Raw genomic sequence first — 17,764 nt, forward strand, 5'->3', positions numbered from 1 at the left:
ATTTCTAGCGGGGACACGTTCGGTTTGGGGTCGGATCCTTTCCTTTACGCTTGGGCATCTGGAGCCGTCTTTTCCTGGTCTTAATTCTCTCTCTTTTTTTTTTTTTTGTCTTCGGCAATCTGAGGCGGTGCTTTCCTGGTCAGACCCGCTTCTTCTTCCTTCAATATCGGTATTTACCAGAATTTCTGACCCAGCATTCATTCAAAGTAAGGTGATTGGCTTCATCTGAATACCCTCTTACAGCCACCCCCTCCCATCCCCGCCGCAAGTTTGGTTAACTTTAAAGTGCCGTTTTAGGACTATAGAACTGCCGCATTTTTTTTTTTTATCAAAATGTAGTATTCCCAGATCCATCGCTTAATAGACAGATTAAGGCATTGTGTTTTAATTGAACATTCCAATGGGGAGAATGACATAGAGATCATGTTACAGATGGTTTCATGGACGGGAAAGAATTTCGCATTATTTGGTCATAGTACGTTTTCCCTAGAGGGCCCCAAAAGTTTTCTGACAGCCATTAAAGAACACATAGGAAAAGAACAATAATCAACAGCGTGGAGCCGGGTGCCATACTAGGTCTTTTACACTGTTTTGTTTTTTGGTTTTTGGTTTGTGAATTCAGGGCCTTGCTGGCGCTATGCAACTACTCTACCACTGAGCAAATTCTTAATCCCTCTACTGTGGTTTTTATATAATTCTCAAGACAATTCAAAACTAGTAATTATTATAATAGTAGGGTTCACAGATTCCCTTAGTAGTCAGTCACCTTCAGTGTCTTGCAATCTTTATGTAGTAAGAAATCTTGCCTGAACTTGTGTATAATCCATTTCTTTTCTCTCAGTGAAAACAAGAACAACAACCTCCATCCCTCCTGTTAGGTAATTACTTGTTTATTTCCAGTACCTTTTCTTTTTCACCAGTCTCAGTAACCCAAATTCTTTTCGTTTTTACTGGTACCAATGTCAGAGCCTTTCAATCATTTTGACTACTATTTCTTTTCTCCACTTCAAGACCAACTTTAGGAAACCCAAACCTGTGAAGGAACGTTGACCATTGAATATAGTGATGGTGACTCTCTGGTATTACCTGAGCATTGAACCAACTTTTGTCTGAAAAGACAGTTACGTTTCTTTTAAATTTGCAAGAATAAAGTAAAGTTGATGTGTCAGAGAAGGGGGTAAAGAATCATGCAAAATCAACAGATATAAGGCACTGACAAGGTGTGGTGGTGCACTCCCTATGTAGTTCCAGCTACTCTGGAGTCTGAGTAGGAGGATCCCTTGAGCCCAGGAATTTGAGATCTGTCTGGACAAAATAACAGAATCCTGCCTCTTATTTTTTTTTTTTTTTCTTTTCTTTGTGTGTGTGTGCATCCCTGGGGTTTGAATCCCCTGAGCTACATCCCCAGCCCTTTTTAATTTTTTATTTTCAGGCAGGGTCTCAAAAAGTTGTCAGGGCCATCCTTGAACTTGTGGCCCTCTTTCTCAGTCTCCTGAGTAACTGGGATTAAAGACCTGAGCCACCATTTATGGCAAAACTCTCTTTAAAAAGGGGGGTGAGTAGGGTGGGCACGAACACTTGAAGAAGTGGGTAAGTGTTGTTAGTCGAGATCACTCATTTATTAGACTTTAACTTTATTTTTTCTCAAAGTACAGGTAAGGTAGAGCCTTTGAAAGATCCCATGAGGTAATTCTGGTGTTTTTCTAGTCCATCATTTAGGTGACTCAGTGGCAGGCCATCCCCCCAAGTGGTCCAGGTGGAGTTTCAAAGTAGAAAAAGATTAACTTTATCACTTCCTCCTTTTCTTTTTATATATCTTTTACCTGCTCATCACCCTTCCCCAACCCCATATCCCTCATTCTGCCATCTAGCTATTCAGAACTGTCACCTGTGGTACTCCACCCTCAAGTTGCTCTCAAGATACCACACCTTGCCCTCACCCACTTAATGATCTCATTAAGTGTTGGAAGGGAGAACTCTTAACTAAAGTAATTTATAGTAGGATATTAGCTACTACTATTATTGATCCTTTAGGCAACTGCATAGGAAAAGAGAAGCTTGTATGTTTGGTACATGAATGTCGGGATACTCGTACTTAATCTGTTTCAGCTAAGCTTTCTAACTCCAGTCAGAAAAATAAGAAACAATAGCTGACTAACGACTCATTCCTGAAAAATTGTTTAATTGAACCCAGTTGAATACATTTTCTTTACTACCTTTCTACCATAGAGGTCTGTTTAATGCTTTTTGATAGTGGTCTTTGGGTGAGTTCCAAATAACAATTTTATAAACTAAGTAAACAGGTGGTTTTGGAGGCTCTTGTTGAATCCCTGATCAATACTCCATATGACAAATGTTGATTGACTAAAATTAAAAGCCTTACTGAGTGTATAGATTTTTAAGTTTTTCTTAGCTTTTTTTCTTTTAGCATTTCCAGTAATACATCTTTTTTTTTTTTTTCCTGACAAGGTAGGTGACCAGTAAATATTACCTGTGTGATTTTAAGATTAGAAATTTAAGGAGCTGTTCTTGGATATTGTGGGTTTAAGACAAGAGTTACACTTGGTTCCATTTTGAACCATGTTGTTGGTTATAATACTGTCTCTAAGCATAAAATCCACTTATTGCCTAACTTCTCACACTTTGGGGTGAGCTTAACCAAATGTACCTTTAAAATTGAGTTAATTTATTTCAGAAAAGAATGATATTAGGAAGAAAATCTGCTAAAACTTTTGTCTGCCAGTCAACATTTTATTTGGATCTCCTGTGAATAGAGTTGTATTAGAGAAATAAAAGTACTAGAATCCTTGTCTCATTCATGTCCTGTCTAAAACCTGAAATCTCAGTAGGGTTACCAAACCTGAATGCACACACAAAAAAACAATGCATAGAATCATACAGTATAGACTTCCTGATTTTTTGCGGGGGAAGGAAAGGACTAGATATTGAAACCAGGGTTACTCCACCACTGAGTCACATCCCTAGCCCTTTTTATTTTTTATTTTGAGACAGAGTCACTAAGTTATGAGGCAGGCTGGCCTCTAACTTGCTATCCTCCTGCCTTAGCCTCCTGAATTGCTGGAATTACTTGCATACACCACCACACCTAGTTAGACTTTCTGATTTTAAAGTTGATTCATCATAGCAAAATTGAGGCCCAAATTCAGTAAAGAAGTGATCAACACTTTAAAAATTAATAAATTTGTGACTTAAATTGCCTTTCAGTAGTTCAATTTAATATTTTAAGTTAGGAAAGCATTTTATCAGATGATGTGTCAGTATGACAGTTCTTATGCATAAAAATATACCTTCATTTAAAATCATTAAGGGGCTAAGAATGTAGCTCAGTGATAGATGGTGTGCTTAGCATTAACAGAGCCCTGGGTTCCCTAGCACCAAAAAATGAATAAATAAAATCATGTGTCTTTTCTCTTTATTTATATGGAGCTTGTGGCAAGAATCTTTGTTATGGCAAAAGATTATTTAACTACTATTTAAATACTTAGCTAAATCAAACCACCAGGCTCCCTCTTTTTACCTTCCTCTGAGTCATTTCCTCTGTAAGACTCTCCTTTAAATCTTTGTTTCGGTCGCTCTTTAATTAATTTCCTCTATATACTAATTGAATGCTTCTGCTGAAAAAATGTTTGGTTTTGTCTTTTTCCCATTTTATATTCTTTATGAATATTGCTATCTGATTTTCTGACCATGTTTCTGTTAACCTTGATTACTAATATGTCAGTCTAATTTTTTTTTGCAGTCTAATTAGTGATCGTGCATGTGAAAGAGATAAAGGAGTGTGGCAAAAAGTAGGAAGAAATAAGCAGTTTTGTATTAGAATACAAACTTTAGGCAGATTGCCAGGTTGTTTTAAATGATTTTTTGAAACATTATTAAGAATTTATCTCTGTACCATTGGGCTAAATTCAAGTATCTTATCTTGAAAGTAGTAAAGCAGCTCAGGCAGTTTTTCTTTGGTTACTTCTCCCTTGGCTTGTGAAATGAAAAAGTAAATTTGTTCCAATAGATTTGTTTGCTTCTTTCATCTGACTGTTAGAGTTGTATAAATTGCCAATCTCCTTTTTTGCCCTGACCAATAGACAGTGGAGTCAAGACAGTATTATGTGTCATTTCCAGTCTGTATGTCTGGGATTCCTAGAGTAGGATAAATCTAAATTCTGTACATTTGTACTACTATTGTGTAAGTGCAGGTAGGTACTAGTATGATTTTAAAATCTGTGAATACATTTAAAAAGCAGTAATTAATTATTAATAGCATTTGGTCATTTTCTGTACTTTCAAAAAATACTATCAAAACTTCTGTTAAGTGAAGTTCTTAGAAAAGGGTCTTCATTATTTAAATATTTATACATAAGATCCTTTATATTGGATCTTATGTATAAATCCTAAGAGCCAGGTGTCCTTGGACAAATTATTTAACTTTTCTGAGATTCAGAGTTTTTTAAAATTTGTTTTTGTAGTGCCAAGAATTAAACCCAGGACCTTGTGCATGGTAGGCAAGAGTTCTACCACTGATCTACACCCAGCTTGACTCAGTTTTATTATTTGTAAAAATGGAATAAAACTAATCAGAAGAGTGGTAAAAGAGTTTTCCTAATTTGAAATAAATACTTTTAGTGTTTATTCTTAATGTGAGTCTCCTCACATTAAGCTTACTTGGGTTCCTGATGGTAAAGGAAGCCTTCCTAAGCACATGCCAGCTAGTATACCTCTGCTTTCAACTAGTATGCCCTGCATTCAACTAGGTTTTTATAAACTTGGTCTTTAAATGTTTTTAAAATTGTTTTGAAGATGTCTTTTTTAATTTTTAAATTTTATTTGTTCTACTTAGTTGTACATATACATTCTAATTAGTGGAATGCATTTATACATTTTGATAGATCATATATAAATAAGTGTAATCTCATTTTTCTGATTATACATATTTCAGGATCACATCAATCTGAAGATGTCTTTTTAAAATAATTTAAATGAAATGCTGCTTATTACATTTGTCTCCTACCATCAAGTTCTTGTATAAAACATGATATTACAGTTTTTCCTCTTTTGCAGAGTCTCCTGGGCCATGATGGCAGTGAAGTGGACTGGTGGACATTCTTCTCCTATTCTCTGCCTGAATGCAAGTAAAGACGGGCTAGTGGTTTCTGGAGCAGAGGGTGGAGATCTCGTGGCTTGGGGTGAAGATGGTACTCCTTTAGGACACATGCATTTCCAAGGAGCTGATGATGTTACCAGTGTCTTATTTTCTCCCTCCTGCCCCACCAAGCTCTATGCGTCACATGGAGAAACCATTAGCATACTGGATATCCGGTTGCTCAAAGATTCCCTGGACCATTTTCATGTGAATGAAGAAGAAATCAATTGTCTTTCATTGAATGAAACTGAAAACCTGCTGGCTTCTGCTGATGACTCTGGGGCAATCAAAATCCTAGACTTGGAAAATAAGAAAGTTAGCAGATCCCTGAAGAGACATTCCAATATCTGTTCTTCTGTGGCTTTTCGACCTCAGAGGCCTCAGAGTCTGGTGTCATGTGGCCTGGATATGCAGGTGATGATTTTGCAAAGAATACTTGTGTAACTTCTGAATGGGATTTGCTAACAAAATGATGTTTTTGGTTGGTTATTTTGTTGTTCTTGTTGTTTTTTGGTTTTGGTTTTGGTTTTGGGGTTTTTGGCAGTGCTGTGAACTGAACCCAAGTCCTTGCACATACTAAGCATATGCTCTACCAATGAGCTACAGCCCCAGCCCCCAGAATCAAGTTATTGACCAGGCTAAATATATTGCATTTTCTATTCTGTACTCACATGTCTTATCCATTTATGAACCATAGCTTTACTTCTAAGTTGAATGCTAACCTGACAAAGCATAGTAGATTTTATTCACAGAGTAATCATTAATTCTTTAGTTTTCCTTGCTCTGTGCTTTAAAACATTTCTAAAAACTTAGGATTCAAATATTTGATTCTGAACAAACAAAGGAGAGTGCAGAAGGTAGAGTTGATCCACACATTCTCTACAAACTCTGTGTTACTTAAAAAAAAGTTGGGGGAATCTGGCTCTGTTTTTACTTTAAAATTCTGGAATACATTAATTGAAATTATATTGATGATGACAATCAGAGCATTATATTCAATGCTGGGTTTTAAAAGCAGCATCAAAAGTTAGCCCACATTCAGAGGACCACCAGGAAAGTAGATATATCTAGAAACCCCACTATGTGTGGGAGCTGGAGGTGCTTTGTTTTCTTGAGGTTTAAAAATGAAATATACTAGTTTAGATGGCAGAAGTCACAGGGAAGCAGGTTTTGGATTAATAGAAGCATTTTCGATAGCTTGAACTTTCCCTTGGTGGATGCACTTCCCTTTGGGAGAGTAAATCTCATCACTTAAGTAAGAATAATCATGATTTCTCTGTTGAGCACATGGTGCTTGCTATATTAGTTGTTTTGGTGCTGGGGATTGAACCCAGGGCCTTGTGCTTGCGAGGCAAGCACTCTACCAACTGAGCTATCTCCCCAGCCCGCTATATTACTTTTAATTGTAATCATACCCTCCCAGATCATTACTTTTCCTTTTCTATAAATGAAATTCAAATTAAGTGTCTACACATCTGCCTGACTAGAAACCTTAGTCTCTCTGACTCCAAAGCCCATGTTTTTTTCTCTGGCACCTGAGGTATTTAAACAGATTATCATCAGGAATGCTTTAGGAGCTGTGTGTGATGGCATACCACTGTAATCCCAGCTACTTGAAAAACTCTTCTGTTCAAGACCAGCCTGAGTAACTTAGCAAAATGAAAAATAAAAAGGACTGGACATGTAGCTCAGTGGTAGAGCACTCACCTAGCATGCATGAGATACTGGGTTCAATTCTCAACACCATATAAAATAAATTAATTAATTTAATAAAGGTATTGTGTCCACCTACAACACACACACACACACACACACACACACATATTTTTTTTTAAATAAAGTGTCTTAGTTTGGGAACAGGTGACTTCTAGAGAGTGAGTCATTATTTAATAATGACCTATATGCCCAACATATTCTAATTCTAGATATTTATCCTATATTCTCAATAATATACAGTTTTTACTGCTAAGTTTTAACCTTTGCTCAACAAAGATTCCTGTTAACCAGCAAAGGTTTTGTCTTTTTACCTTTTGGTCTTTGCCATTCCCTCCTCCACTTTGTACACCTCTTAGGAATCCCTGAGGCTGGTTTGGTCGTTGTCACAATGGCCATCCCTAGCTCCATTAAGCTACCAGCATTTAATTTAGTTGGAAGGAAAAATTAGAGAGCCTAGCAGTAGGGTCAGTGGATGCCCTGCAATACTGGGATATCCCCCAGATAATGAAGAATTGCCCTACCAAAAGTGATGTAGTGCTTCTGTTGAGAATCATCTATATAGGGCACAGTTACTCTACAACCTCTAAATTCCTTTTCCATTCCTAGTAGGTTTTTGACCAAACTCTATAAACCCTCCTACATTCTCTATCCTTGGGGTGATAATCTGCCTGTGTGGTTGTTAAGAAGCACTGCACAGCCAGGTGGATATCTGTTATAAGGAGGCCAATCCTGTTGTGTTTTTGACCAGTCATTCTTTCATCTTCCAGCTACCCCAGTTTTTCATCACTGGTTTGTGAATTATTCACTAGGCATGGCAGTTAAATATGCAAAGGTGACCCATTCTCTTCAGATTAGATAAGGAATGAGCATCCAGAATTTATCATTTTTGCCTCCACTTTTAGGTGAGACATTTTAGTGGCAAGGCAGCTGTTAACAGTCTAGGAAACAAATATGTGAAAGTTAGGTTTAGGTAATGGCCTATTTTTTTTTTTTTTTTTAACGTATTTATCATCTTTTTTTTTTTTTTTTTTTTTTTTTTGGTAATGGCCTATTTTGACATGCCTGGCAAAATTGTTAAAAGTTCACTACAGATTAACTTTTGCAGTGGTCTGTGTCATAGCAATAGCAGCTAAAAAAGAACAACCTTTGGGGATTTTTTTGTTTGTTTGTTTTTTCTTTTGTTGTTGTTGTTTGGTTTTTGTTTTGGTTCTGGGGATCAAATCCAAGGGTTGGCATATGCTAGATAAGTACTCTACCACTGAGCTGCACAGCCCCACAATCTTGCTTTTTTTTTTAAGTTGTAGATAGACACCACACTTTTTTATTTATTTGTTTTTATGTGATGCTGAGGATCAAACCCAGTGCCTTACACATGCTAGGCAAGCACTCTACCACTGAGCCACAGCCCCAGCCTGCTACAACTATGCTTTTAAGCCATTACTTTCTTCACCAAAGTTGAAACTCTAAATTTTTCTATAGTTTTCTTTTAAAAACCTGGTTGTCCAGTATTATTCTAAACTTTAAGAATAACCGGTCTATCAGGGAGCCCAAGAATGTAGACATAATATTAAAAGGGTACAAACAAAAGTTCTTGCTAGGTTAACTTCTCTGAGCAGCCAGAGTTTTATCTCCAAGTCAGCAATTAAATTATTACCATGTTTAACACACCCAACTTTGTTAATTCAGAAATTATAAAATCATTTCTTTTTTATTTAGACAGGTTTAAAAATTAGGTAAATTGCATTCAAAGAGACAGGGACCTGCCAGACACAGTGTACATGCCTTTAATCCCAGCAATTTAGGAGACTGAGGCAGGAGGATGTCAAATTTGAGGCAAGCCTCAGTGATTTAGTGACACCCATCTGAAAATAAGGATCTTTTCCTTCACTATCTCTAGCTCTTCTGCTTAGGGTATTAACTACTCAAACAGCTGGCTGGGAAATGAATGTGAAATGCTTTGGGGTCTCTGGCAGTTAAGTCGAATAAAGAAACATAAAAAGTGGGCTGGGGATATAGCTCAATGGTAGAGTGCTTGCCTAGCATGTGCCAAGGCCCTGGTTTTAATCCCCAGCACCAGGAGTTGGAGGTCAAAAAGCATAAAGGGAATATCTAAGCAGGTACCATCCACATCATTAGTACTTGGAAGTAATTCTAAAATTGGGAGAATCTGGAATGTTTTAGCACATTTAGATGATTTAAATCAAATATAAAAATGTTTTATCTGCTGAAAACACATTGGATGCTGTTTGTTTTAATATCTTTGGAGGATAGAAAATACAATCCTGACATTTTAGGGGCTGTATGAGAAAGAACTGGGGTGCCTGCCAGTCCACTTAAGCTAGTGGAGTCCATAATGTCAGTTTTATAACCAGCATAGATGAATTATAACAAATTTCATAATCTTCGGCAGTTTGGGGTTTCCCCCCCGCCCTTTTTTTTTTTTTTTTTTTTTTGTGGTACTGGGGATCGAACTCAGGGCCTTGTGCTTTCAAGGCAAGCACTCTACCAGCTGAGCTATCTCCCCAGCCCCCTTGTTTGTTTTTGAGACAAGGTCTCACTACTATTTTGTTCATGCTAGCCTTGAACTGGACTTGAGTGATCCTACTGCCTCAGCTTCTTAAGTATCTGGGACTAGGGGCAGCACCACCATGCTCAGCATAATCTTCAGTTTACTTGAAATGATGAGATAGAAGGATATAGAAACTGGCAGCTGCTTAACAGTTATCCTTTAATGGGGTCTATTCATCATCACTTTTTAGGATCTTACTTTGTAAATTCTACCTCCACATCTGCATTCTAGCTTTAAATCCAGTTTTAGGTAGCATTCTACTGTCATGTTGTGGTAGAATTTGATTTGCTTTTTTAATACTATTGGGAATGTATCCAACTGATCATCCTCAGAGTTCTTTGATTTTACTAGAAACTGGACAAGCACTGTAGTTGAGCAAAATAGTAGTACTTTGTGTGATTCTAATTTCATCTTATTTAAAGGTGATGCTGTGGAATCTTCAGAAAGCCCGGCCACTCTGGATTACAAATTTACAAGAGGATGAAACAGAAGAAATGGAAAGCCCACAGTCACCTGGTCAGCTCTTAAACCCTGCTCTAGCCCACTCTGTCTCTGTGGCATCATGTGGCAATATTTTTAGTTGTGGTGCTGAAGATGGTAAGGTTCGAATCTTTAGGGTGATGGGAGTCAAGTGTGAACAAGAACTGGGATTTAAGGGCCACACTTTGGGGGTGTCCCAGGTCTGCTTTCTGTCAGAATCTTATTTACTGCTTACTGGAGGGAATGATGGGAAGATAATGTTATGGGATGTGAGCAGTGAAGTTGAGAAAAAACAGAAGAGTCCTGCAAAACAGAACCACAGAAAGAAAACTAAAAGAGCAACTAACACCAAGCAGGGTGGAAACATTAATGCTTCAGTAACAGACAAGGAAGAACATGGCAAAATTTCACCAAAGCTAAATATTGAACATGGAGAAAAAGTGAACTGGCTCTTAGGTACAAAAATTAAAGGACATCAAAATATATTAGTAGCTGATCAGACAAGTTGTATATCTGTATATCCCTTAAATGAATTTTAAATCCAATAAAAACTGTGGTAAAACTGTTTCAGATTAAAAAAAAATTCTGCTTCACTTAATCTGTTTATCATATATAAAATCATACCATTTCATTGTATAAATTTTTAAGACATTTGAACAGAAGAAGATAATTGATTAATATTTCATATAGTTAATGACATTAAAATTTGGAGAAAGAGAACTAATATTCATTAAGAATTGACTGTGTACCAGTCATGTTACATGTATTTCATTTCTTATATATATATATATTACATATATTCATTTCCAACTCAATGAAATGGGTGATTTCCCCCATTTTACTGTCACAGGAATCAATACCTGAATGTTAAGTCATTTGAGGATCCAGAAAAATTTCAGGCACAGTTAGTTGCATGGAAAGACCTTTAGTTGTCTTATCAAGACTCCTGACTTAGGGAAACCCACATCCTGATCCAAATGTGGTTACCACATTAGTTATGACATTAGTTATTTTTATTTCTTTTTTTGTTTTTATTTATTTATTTATTTACTTATTTTGGATACTGGGGATTGAACCCAGGAGCACATTATCACTCAGTTACATCCCCAGTACTCTTTATTTTTTATTTCCAGACAGAGCCTTACTAAGTTGCTTGTGATCCTCCTGCCTCAGCCTCTGGAGTCGTTGGGATTCCAGGCATGCATCACCATGCCCAGCGACATTAGACATTAGTTATTTCTGAGCCCAGATGTCTTTTTTTTTTTTTTTTTTCTTTTAGTTATAGATGGACACAACACCTTTATTTATTTATTTATTTGTGGTACTAAGGATCTAACCCAGTGCCTTATACGTGCTAGGCAAGTGGTCTACCACTGAGCTACCACCCCAGCCTTGATCTCAGATGTACTGAGAAGCCTTACCAGGTTGTAAGAAAAAAATCTTTTGTTCTTGGTAAGGCCCAGAAGTTTTGCTGACAATTGCCTGTCCTGTGTTTCTAAGAAAATATTCCAGGGTCAAGTCAGTTTAGAATATTATGCAGCAATTCAGTCTATGATGCTGGTGAGAGCAAGAATATATTGAAGTGATAAATAATAAGAATTTCAGCTGTGTGTGGTGGTTCATGCCTTTAATCCCAGTGGCTCGGGAGGCTGAGGCAGGAAAATTGCAGGTTCAAAGCTGGCTTCAGCAATTTAGCAAGACCCTATCTCAAAATATTTAAAGGGCTAGGGATATTACTCAGTGGTTAAGCACCCCTGGGTTCAATCCCCAGGACCAAAAAAAAATAAAAAAAAAAACAATTTCTGAATAATCATAAGATAAAAGGTAGAAAAGAGAGCGCCCCACCCGCCCGCGGCTCCCCAACCCCAGGCCGGGAGGCCCAGATGGGGGAACCCCGGGCTGGGGCCCCCCTGGACGATGGCAGCGGCTGGACAGGCAGTGAGGAAGGCAGTGAAGAGGGCACCGGCGGCAGCGAGGGGGCTGGGCGAGACGGGGGCCCAGATGCAGAGGGTGTCTGGAGCCCAGACATTGAGCAGAGCTTCCAGGAGGCCCTGGCCATCTACCCGCCATGTGGCCGCAGGAAAATCATTCTGTCTGATGAAGGCAAGATGTATGGTCGGAATGAACTGATTGCCCGCTGTATCAAACTGAGAACAGGGAAGACCCGTACTCGCAAACAGGTCTCTAGTCATATCCAGGTTTTGACTCGAAGGAAATCAAGAGAAATCCAGTCCAAACTGAAGGCCTTGAATGTGGACCAGGTTTCTAAGGACAAAGCTTTCCAGACGATGGCTACCATGTCCTCTGCCCAGCTCATCTCAGCACCTTCCCTACAGGCCAAACTGGGTCCTGCCGGTCCTCAGGCCACTGAACTTTTCCAGTTTTGGTCAGGGGGCTCTGGCCCACCCTGGAATGTTCCAGACGTGAAGCCATTCTCACAGACACCGTTCTCCTTGTCACTGACTCCCCCATCTACTGACCTCCCAGGGTACGAGCCTCCCCAAGCCCTCTCAACCCTGCCCCCACCTGCCCCATCACCCCCAGCCTGGCAGGCTCGGGCTCTGGGCACTGCCCGGTTGCAGCTGGTGGAGTTCTCAGCCTTTGTGGAACCACCTGATGCAGTTGACTCCTACCAGAGGCACCTGTTTGTGCACATCAGTCAGCACTGTCCCAGTCCTGGAGCACCCCCACTGAAGAGTGTGGATGTCCGGCAGATCTACGACAAATTTCCTGAGAAAAAGGGTGGTCTGCGGGAGCTGTATGATCGAGGCCCTCCCCATGCCTTTTTCTTGGTCAAGTTCTGGGCGGACCTGAACTGGGGCCCAAGTGGTGAGGAGGTAGGGGCTGGCAGCAGTGGCGGCAGCAGCGGTGGCTTCTATGGAGTGAGCAGCCAGTATGAGAGCCTGGAGCACATGACCCTCACCTGCTCCTCCAAGGTCTGCTCCTTTGGCAAGCAGGTGGTGGAGAAGGTGGAGACGGAGCGGGCCCAGCTGGAGGACGGGCGCTTCGTGTACCGTCTGCTGCGTTCGCCCATGTGTGAGTACCTGGTGAATTTCTCGCACAAGCTGCGGCAGCTCCCCGAGCGATACATGATGAACAGCGTCCTTAAGAACTTCACCATCCTCCAGGTGGTGACAAACAGAGATACCCAGGAACTGCTGCTGTGCACCGCCTACGTCTTTGAGGTCTCCACCAGTGAGCGTGGGGCCCAGCACTCATTTACCGCCTGGTCAGGGATTGAAGAAGGAACCCACAATTGGCTCACCCCAGAACACCCTCCTCCTAGGAAGGACCCTCCAGCTCTCTTCATGATTCTTATTTGGGGAGGGGGCTGTGATGGAAAGGGGCTGACCTCAGAGGCCTGAGCAACTGGGACTGTCTCCTATTAGAAAGGACCCCCAAACCTGCTCAGTGACCTGAACAAGCTAAGACTGAGGATAGACCCCAGTACTGGGACTTCACAGGGGGTGTCTGAAACTCCAAAGCATCAGGGATTGGGGACAGGAGTGAGACAACCCCCAGGTACACTACTGGCTTCTTGGCCTCTGACACTCTTCTGGATGTTTTGGCAGGCCCTGGTTCCACATTGGTTTGTTCCCCTTTTTTCCAGCTGCCTCCCCCCAAGTATCTGCCTCCCTCCCCTCTGATCTGTGATGTCACAAATTGAGGATTAACCTTTTTTTGTGCAGGAGCAGAGCCAGGTGGGCCCTGCAAATATTTTGTTTTTTAAAATATAACAAAGTATTTATACAAAAAAAAAAAAAAAAAAAGGTAGAAAAGAGAATAGAGGCCAGTGTGTGAGGTCAAGAGTAAGTTCCTTTACATCCTGCTCTCTTTCTGAATGTTCTTTCAACTTTTCCTCACATTACCTACTCTTAAAAGTTTTTTTTGTTTTTGTTTTTGTTTTTGTTTTGTTTGCAGTACTAGGGATTAAATCCAGGGATATTCTACCACTGAGCTACATCCCAAGCCCTTTTTGTTTTTTATTTTGAGACAAGGTCTCACTACATTGCTCAGGACTCTTTGCAAGGGATGGAAACCAAATTAAAATTATCTTGGGCTGGGGAGATAGCTCAGCTGGTAGAGTGCTTGCCTCGCAAGCACAAGGCCCTGAGTTCGATCCCCAGTACCGCCAAAAAAAAAAAAAAAAAAAAAAATTATCTTAAGGGAGGTAGGGGTATAGCTCAGGGATGGAGCACTTGCCTAGCATGTGTAATGCCCTGGATTCAATCTCCAGCACCATAAATAAATAAGTGTTGACTTAAGGGAATAAAAATCAATTTATTGATTCACATAATTGAGAAGCCCAAGAACAGTGAAGTATGTACCAGTAGGGTTATCTGATGGGACATGAGTCTATAAGTGCCCCATTTTGTGGAAAGTCTTTCCTAGAGGCAGCAAGAAAAGCCTCAGCAATTTTGAACCTGAAACCAGTCATTTTCAAAACAAGTGTCTTCATGGATCCCTTTTGGTTTTGTTTAAGCTAGCCTGAGCTGGATTTTCACCTTGCCACCAAAAGAATCCCGATCAACTAAGTGGGCAATCAGTAAATATTGTCTGGTGTTCTTTCTTGAAATTTAAGGAAAGAAGAATACCATCATTGTTCTTGAAAAGTTCATTGGCAAAGGACTTTGAGTATTGACTGAAGCAAAGTTCTAATCCCACTACTGGGTGGGTTTCTTGGCTATCTTGGACCTTCGTTTCCTTACTTGAGGGTAAAGGGGTTGAAATAGACATCCCTAAGGTATCTTCTGTGCTATCTTATGAAGTAAAAACAACACCATCACAATATTGTACTTATTGTGTTTATCAAATGTTTATAACTTATGTTAAATGCCAGAAAGGAATAATAATCATGAACAACTTCTGGAGGTTTTAGGAAGATCTTTTGAAATTTACCCAAGTACAGCATCATTTTAGTTACTGATTTTGAATAACATACACCAACTCAGACTGCCCAAGCAAAAAGGGAAATTTTACTTTTTACCATCAGGACAAGAGAGGAGAAGGGAGTAGAATTCTCTCAACCTACAGCTGAAATAGAGCTTCCCTTTTCTTCAGTCTCTTACCATGGAAGCCATAAGAACCAAGACAGCTATACTTTCAGGCTCTGAGTCCCTGTAGTCACTTGACTCTGTTTCTACCTAATGACTTTTTTTCAGAAAAGACGGTATTTAAGGGCTACATCAGCAACTTGTTTCAATGCCAGAAACCAAGTAGAACAGTGTCACAGGTCCAGGTTCCAACTCCCTTAATATCAGATTGGTTCCTCTTCGGTGCTTACCCAGTCTCTCTGTCAAGAGGTGTTGTACATACGTGATTATTGCAAAATGGGCCCACTCCCAAATGGGAGGTAGTTCTAAGAGAAGCTTAGCTCAGAGTCAGCTGCCATTAAAGATAAATAGTAACCTCCTGGACTGACCCCAGTGACTTTTAACCAACTATTGATACTTTGGTAGTAAGTTTTCAGTGTGAAAATTATAAACAAAATGAACTGTTCTTGAGTGCCAGACATTTTGCTACAGTTTGAGTGTTTCCATTTGCAAGGAAAGATGTGTCCAGATTAACTAATGAGAGTTTGAGGAAATGTGAGGGTAAAATAAACAAAAGAAAACACCTCTGCCTGAGCTTACAGAGACTATCATTTTTGAATATAGCTTAGCTCTAGTAGTCTGCTGGTCACTCAGGTGACAAATAGGAACTTTGGTGGTTGACCCTCAGAAATAGATTTTCAGTGACACCCCCCATTTTTAGCAGTCTGAGATATGTGTCCCAAAGATAATTAAGTTCTAATCATTGAAACCTTAAATGTTACCTTATTTGGTGATCTTTGTAGTAAGTCATGAGTCTTATGTTAAAAAACTATAATCATGTTTGTCTATTTTTCTTTTTATTGGAGTATAAGATGTTTAAGGGTAAGAACTGCCCTATTTCACTTAAGTGTATATTGGTATGGCTTGTCCTGGAACTACTCCATCCCCCAACCAACACAAACTTTGAAGCCCCTTTCACAGACTTGTACTGAACTCCATGAGGATAACTCTGAGGAGATGGAAAAAAATAAAAAAGAAAATAAGCTAGAGATTTAAACAGACATCTCACCAAAGTGGATATGTAAATGCCAAAATGAACATGAAAAAGTGCCTGACATTAGTCATTAGGTAAATGCAAATTAAAAACACAATGTAGGATGGAAAGATAGTAGAACAAAACATATGGTATTACCCTATATATATATGTATGATTACATGAATGGTGTGAATCAACATTGTGTACAACCATAGAAATGAAAAGTTGTACCCCATTTATGTACAATGAATCAAAATGCAGTCTGTAAAAATAAAAAGGACTTTAATTAAAAAAATAAATAATTTATCCATCAAAAAATAATAATAGGGCTGGGGAGATAGCTCAGTTGGTAAAGTGCTTGCCTTGCAAGCATAGGGCCCTGGGTTCAATCCCTAGCACTGAAAATAATAATAATAATAATAATAATAATAATAATAATAATAATAATAAATGTCTTTTCGTTGTAGATAGAAAAAAATAAAAATAAAAAAATAAAAACACAGTGTAGGGGCTGGGGTTGTGACTCAGTGTTAGAACACTTGCCTAGCACATGTGAGGCTCTGGGTTTAATCCTCAGCACCACATAAAATAAATAAAGGTATTGTGTCCATCTACAACTAAAAATATGCTTATTTTTAAAAAGCATTAAAAAATGTAAAACACATATTCATTAGAATGGCTAAAATTACAAAGATTGGCAATGTTGGTGAGAATGCAGAGAACTGAAACTCATACATTGTTGGTAGAAATGCAAAATGGTACAGTCACTTTGGAAAACAGTTTGGCAGTTTCTATAGTTAAACATATACTTACTCTATGACCCAGCAATTCTACTCTCAGGTATTTTACTCAGGAGAAATAAAAATTATGTCCTCATAAAAATATCTACCACCAGTGTTTATAGCTCCTTTATAACCAAATTGGAAATAATCCAAATATCCATCAATGTGACTATTTGAACAAATTATAGCATGTCTACATAATGGAATACTATGAGCAACAAGTATTAACATGCAGCAATCAGTTCATGTGTCAAAAGCATTATGGTATGTGGAATAAGCCAGACAAAATACTATATGATCCTATTTATGTGACATTCCAGAAAAGGTATAGCAGAAAGCAGATGAGCAGATGAATGGAGTGGGTGTTGCTCAGTGTAAGGGCACATTTAGCACATGCAAGACCCTAGATTGGATCCCCAGCATGGCAAAAAGAAAAATAAAAAGCAGATCAGAGGTCACTAGGAGGCAGAGGTGGGTTACAAGATTGATTTCCAAGAAGCACAAAGGTTTTGTTGTTTTGGTTTTGTTTTGGGGGGGCAGCAGTACTGGGGATTGAACCCAGGGAATGGGAGGGTTACCACTGAGGTATGCTCCCAGTCCTTGTGTTTTTGCGTTTTTCTTTTTCTTTCTCTCTCTCTCTCTCTCGCTCTCTCTCTCTCTCTCTCTCTCTCTTTTTTTTTTTTTTCCTGGAACCAGGGATTGAACCCAGGGGGAGCTTAACCACTGAGCCACATCCCCAGCCCCTTTTTTGTATTTTGAGACAGGGTCTCACTGAGTTGCTTAGGGCCACGCTAAGTTGCTGAGGCTGCCTTTGAACTGTCAATCCTCCTGCCTCAGCCTCCTGAGTCACTGGGATTACAGGCGTGAGCTACTGTGCCTGGCTTATTTTTTCATTTTAAGACAGGGTCTCACTAAGTTGCTGAGGCTGATCTCCAACTTGGGATCTTCCTGCCTCAGCCTCCTAAATCTTACAGGTATGTACCACCAAGTCTG

General features: G+C 39.3%; 2 protein-coding genes across 4 annotated transcripts; both read left to right on the top strand.

The window, feature by feature from the left end:
* Nucleotides 1-156: 156 nt before the first annotated feature.
* Nucleotides 157-10,528, top strand: Wdr53 (WD repeat domain 53). 3 transcript variants are annotated; one of them, XM_047564600.1, is made up of 5 exons: nt 157-206; nt 1,585-1,586; nt 5,074-5,144; nt 5,288-5,569; nt 9,863-10,527. In XM_047564600.1, exons 3-5 carry the CDS (start codon nt 5,139-5,141, stop codon nt 10,457-10,459), a joined length of 885 nt encoding a protein of 294 aa, XP_047420556.1. In that variant the 5' UTR covers nt 157-206; nt 1,585-1,586; nt 5,074-5,138; the 3' UTR covers nt 10,460-10,527. The 3 variants fall into 3 exon arrangements, with proteins under 3 accessions (XP_047420556.1, XP_047420555.1, XP_047420557.1); XM_047564599.1 differs by having other exon boundaries at nt 186-206; nt 5,074-5,569; nt 9,863-10,528; XM_047564601.1 differs by lacking the exons at nt 157-206; nt 1,585-1,586 and adding an exon at nt 860-878.
* A 1,184-nt stretch (nt 10,529-11,712) lies between these two features.
* Nucleotides 11,713-13,284, top strand: LOC124993048 (transcriptional enhancer factor TEF-4-like). The gene is given in 2 exon segments (XM_047564591.1): nt 11,713-13,133; nt 13,136-13,284. Coding segments are annotated over 2 exon segments (1,356 nt in total). The 5' UTR covers nt 11,713-11,803; the 3' UTR covers nt 13,162-13,284.
* The last annotated feature ends 4,480 nt before the right edge of the window (nt 13,285-17,764 follow it).

This window comes from Sciurus carolinensis, chromosome 9, assembly GCF_902686445.1.
Source record: "Sciurus carolinensis chromosome 9, mSciCar1.2, whole genome shotgun sequence".
Taxonomy (NCBI): domain Eukaryota; kingdom Metazoa; phylum Chordata; class Mammalia; order Rodentia; family Sciuridae; genus Sciurus; species Sciurus carolinensis.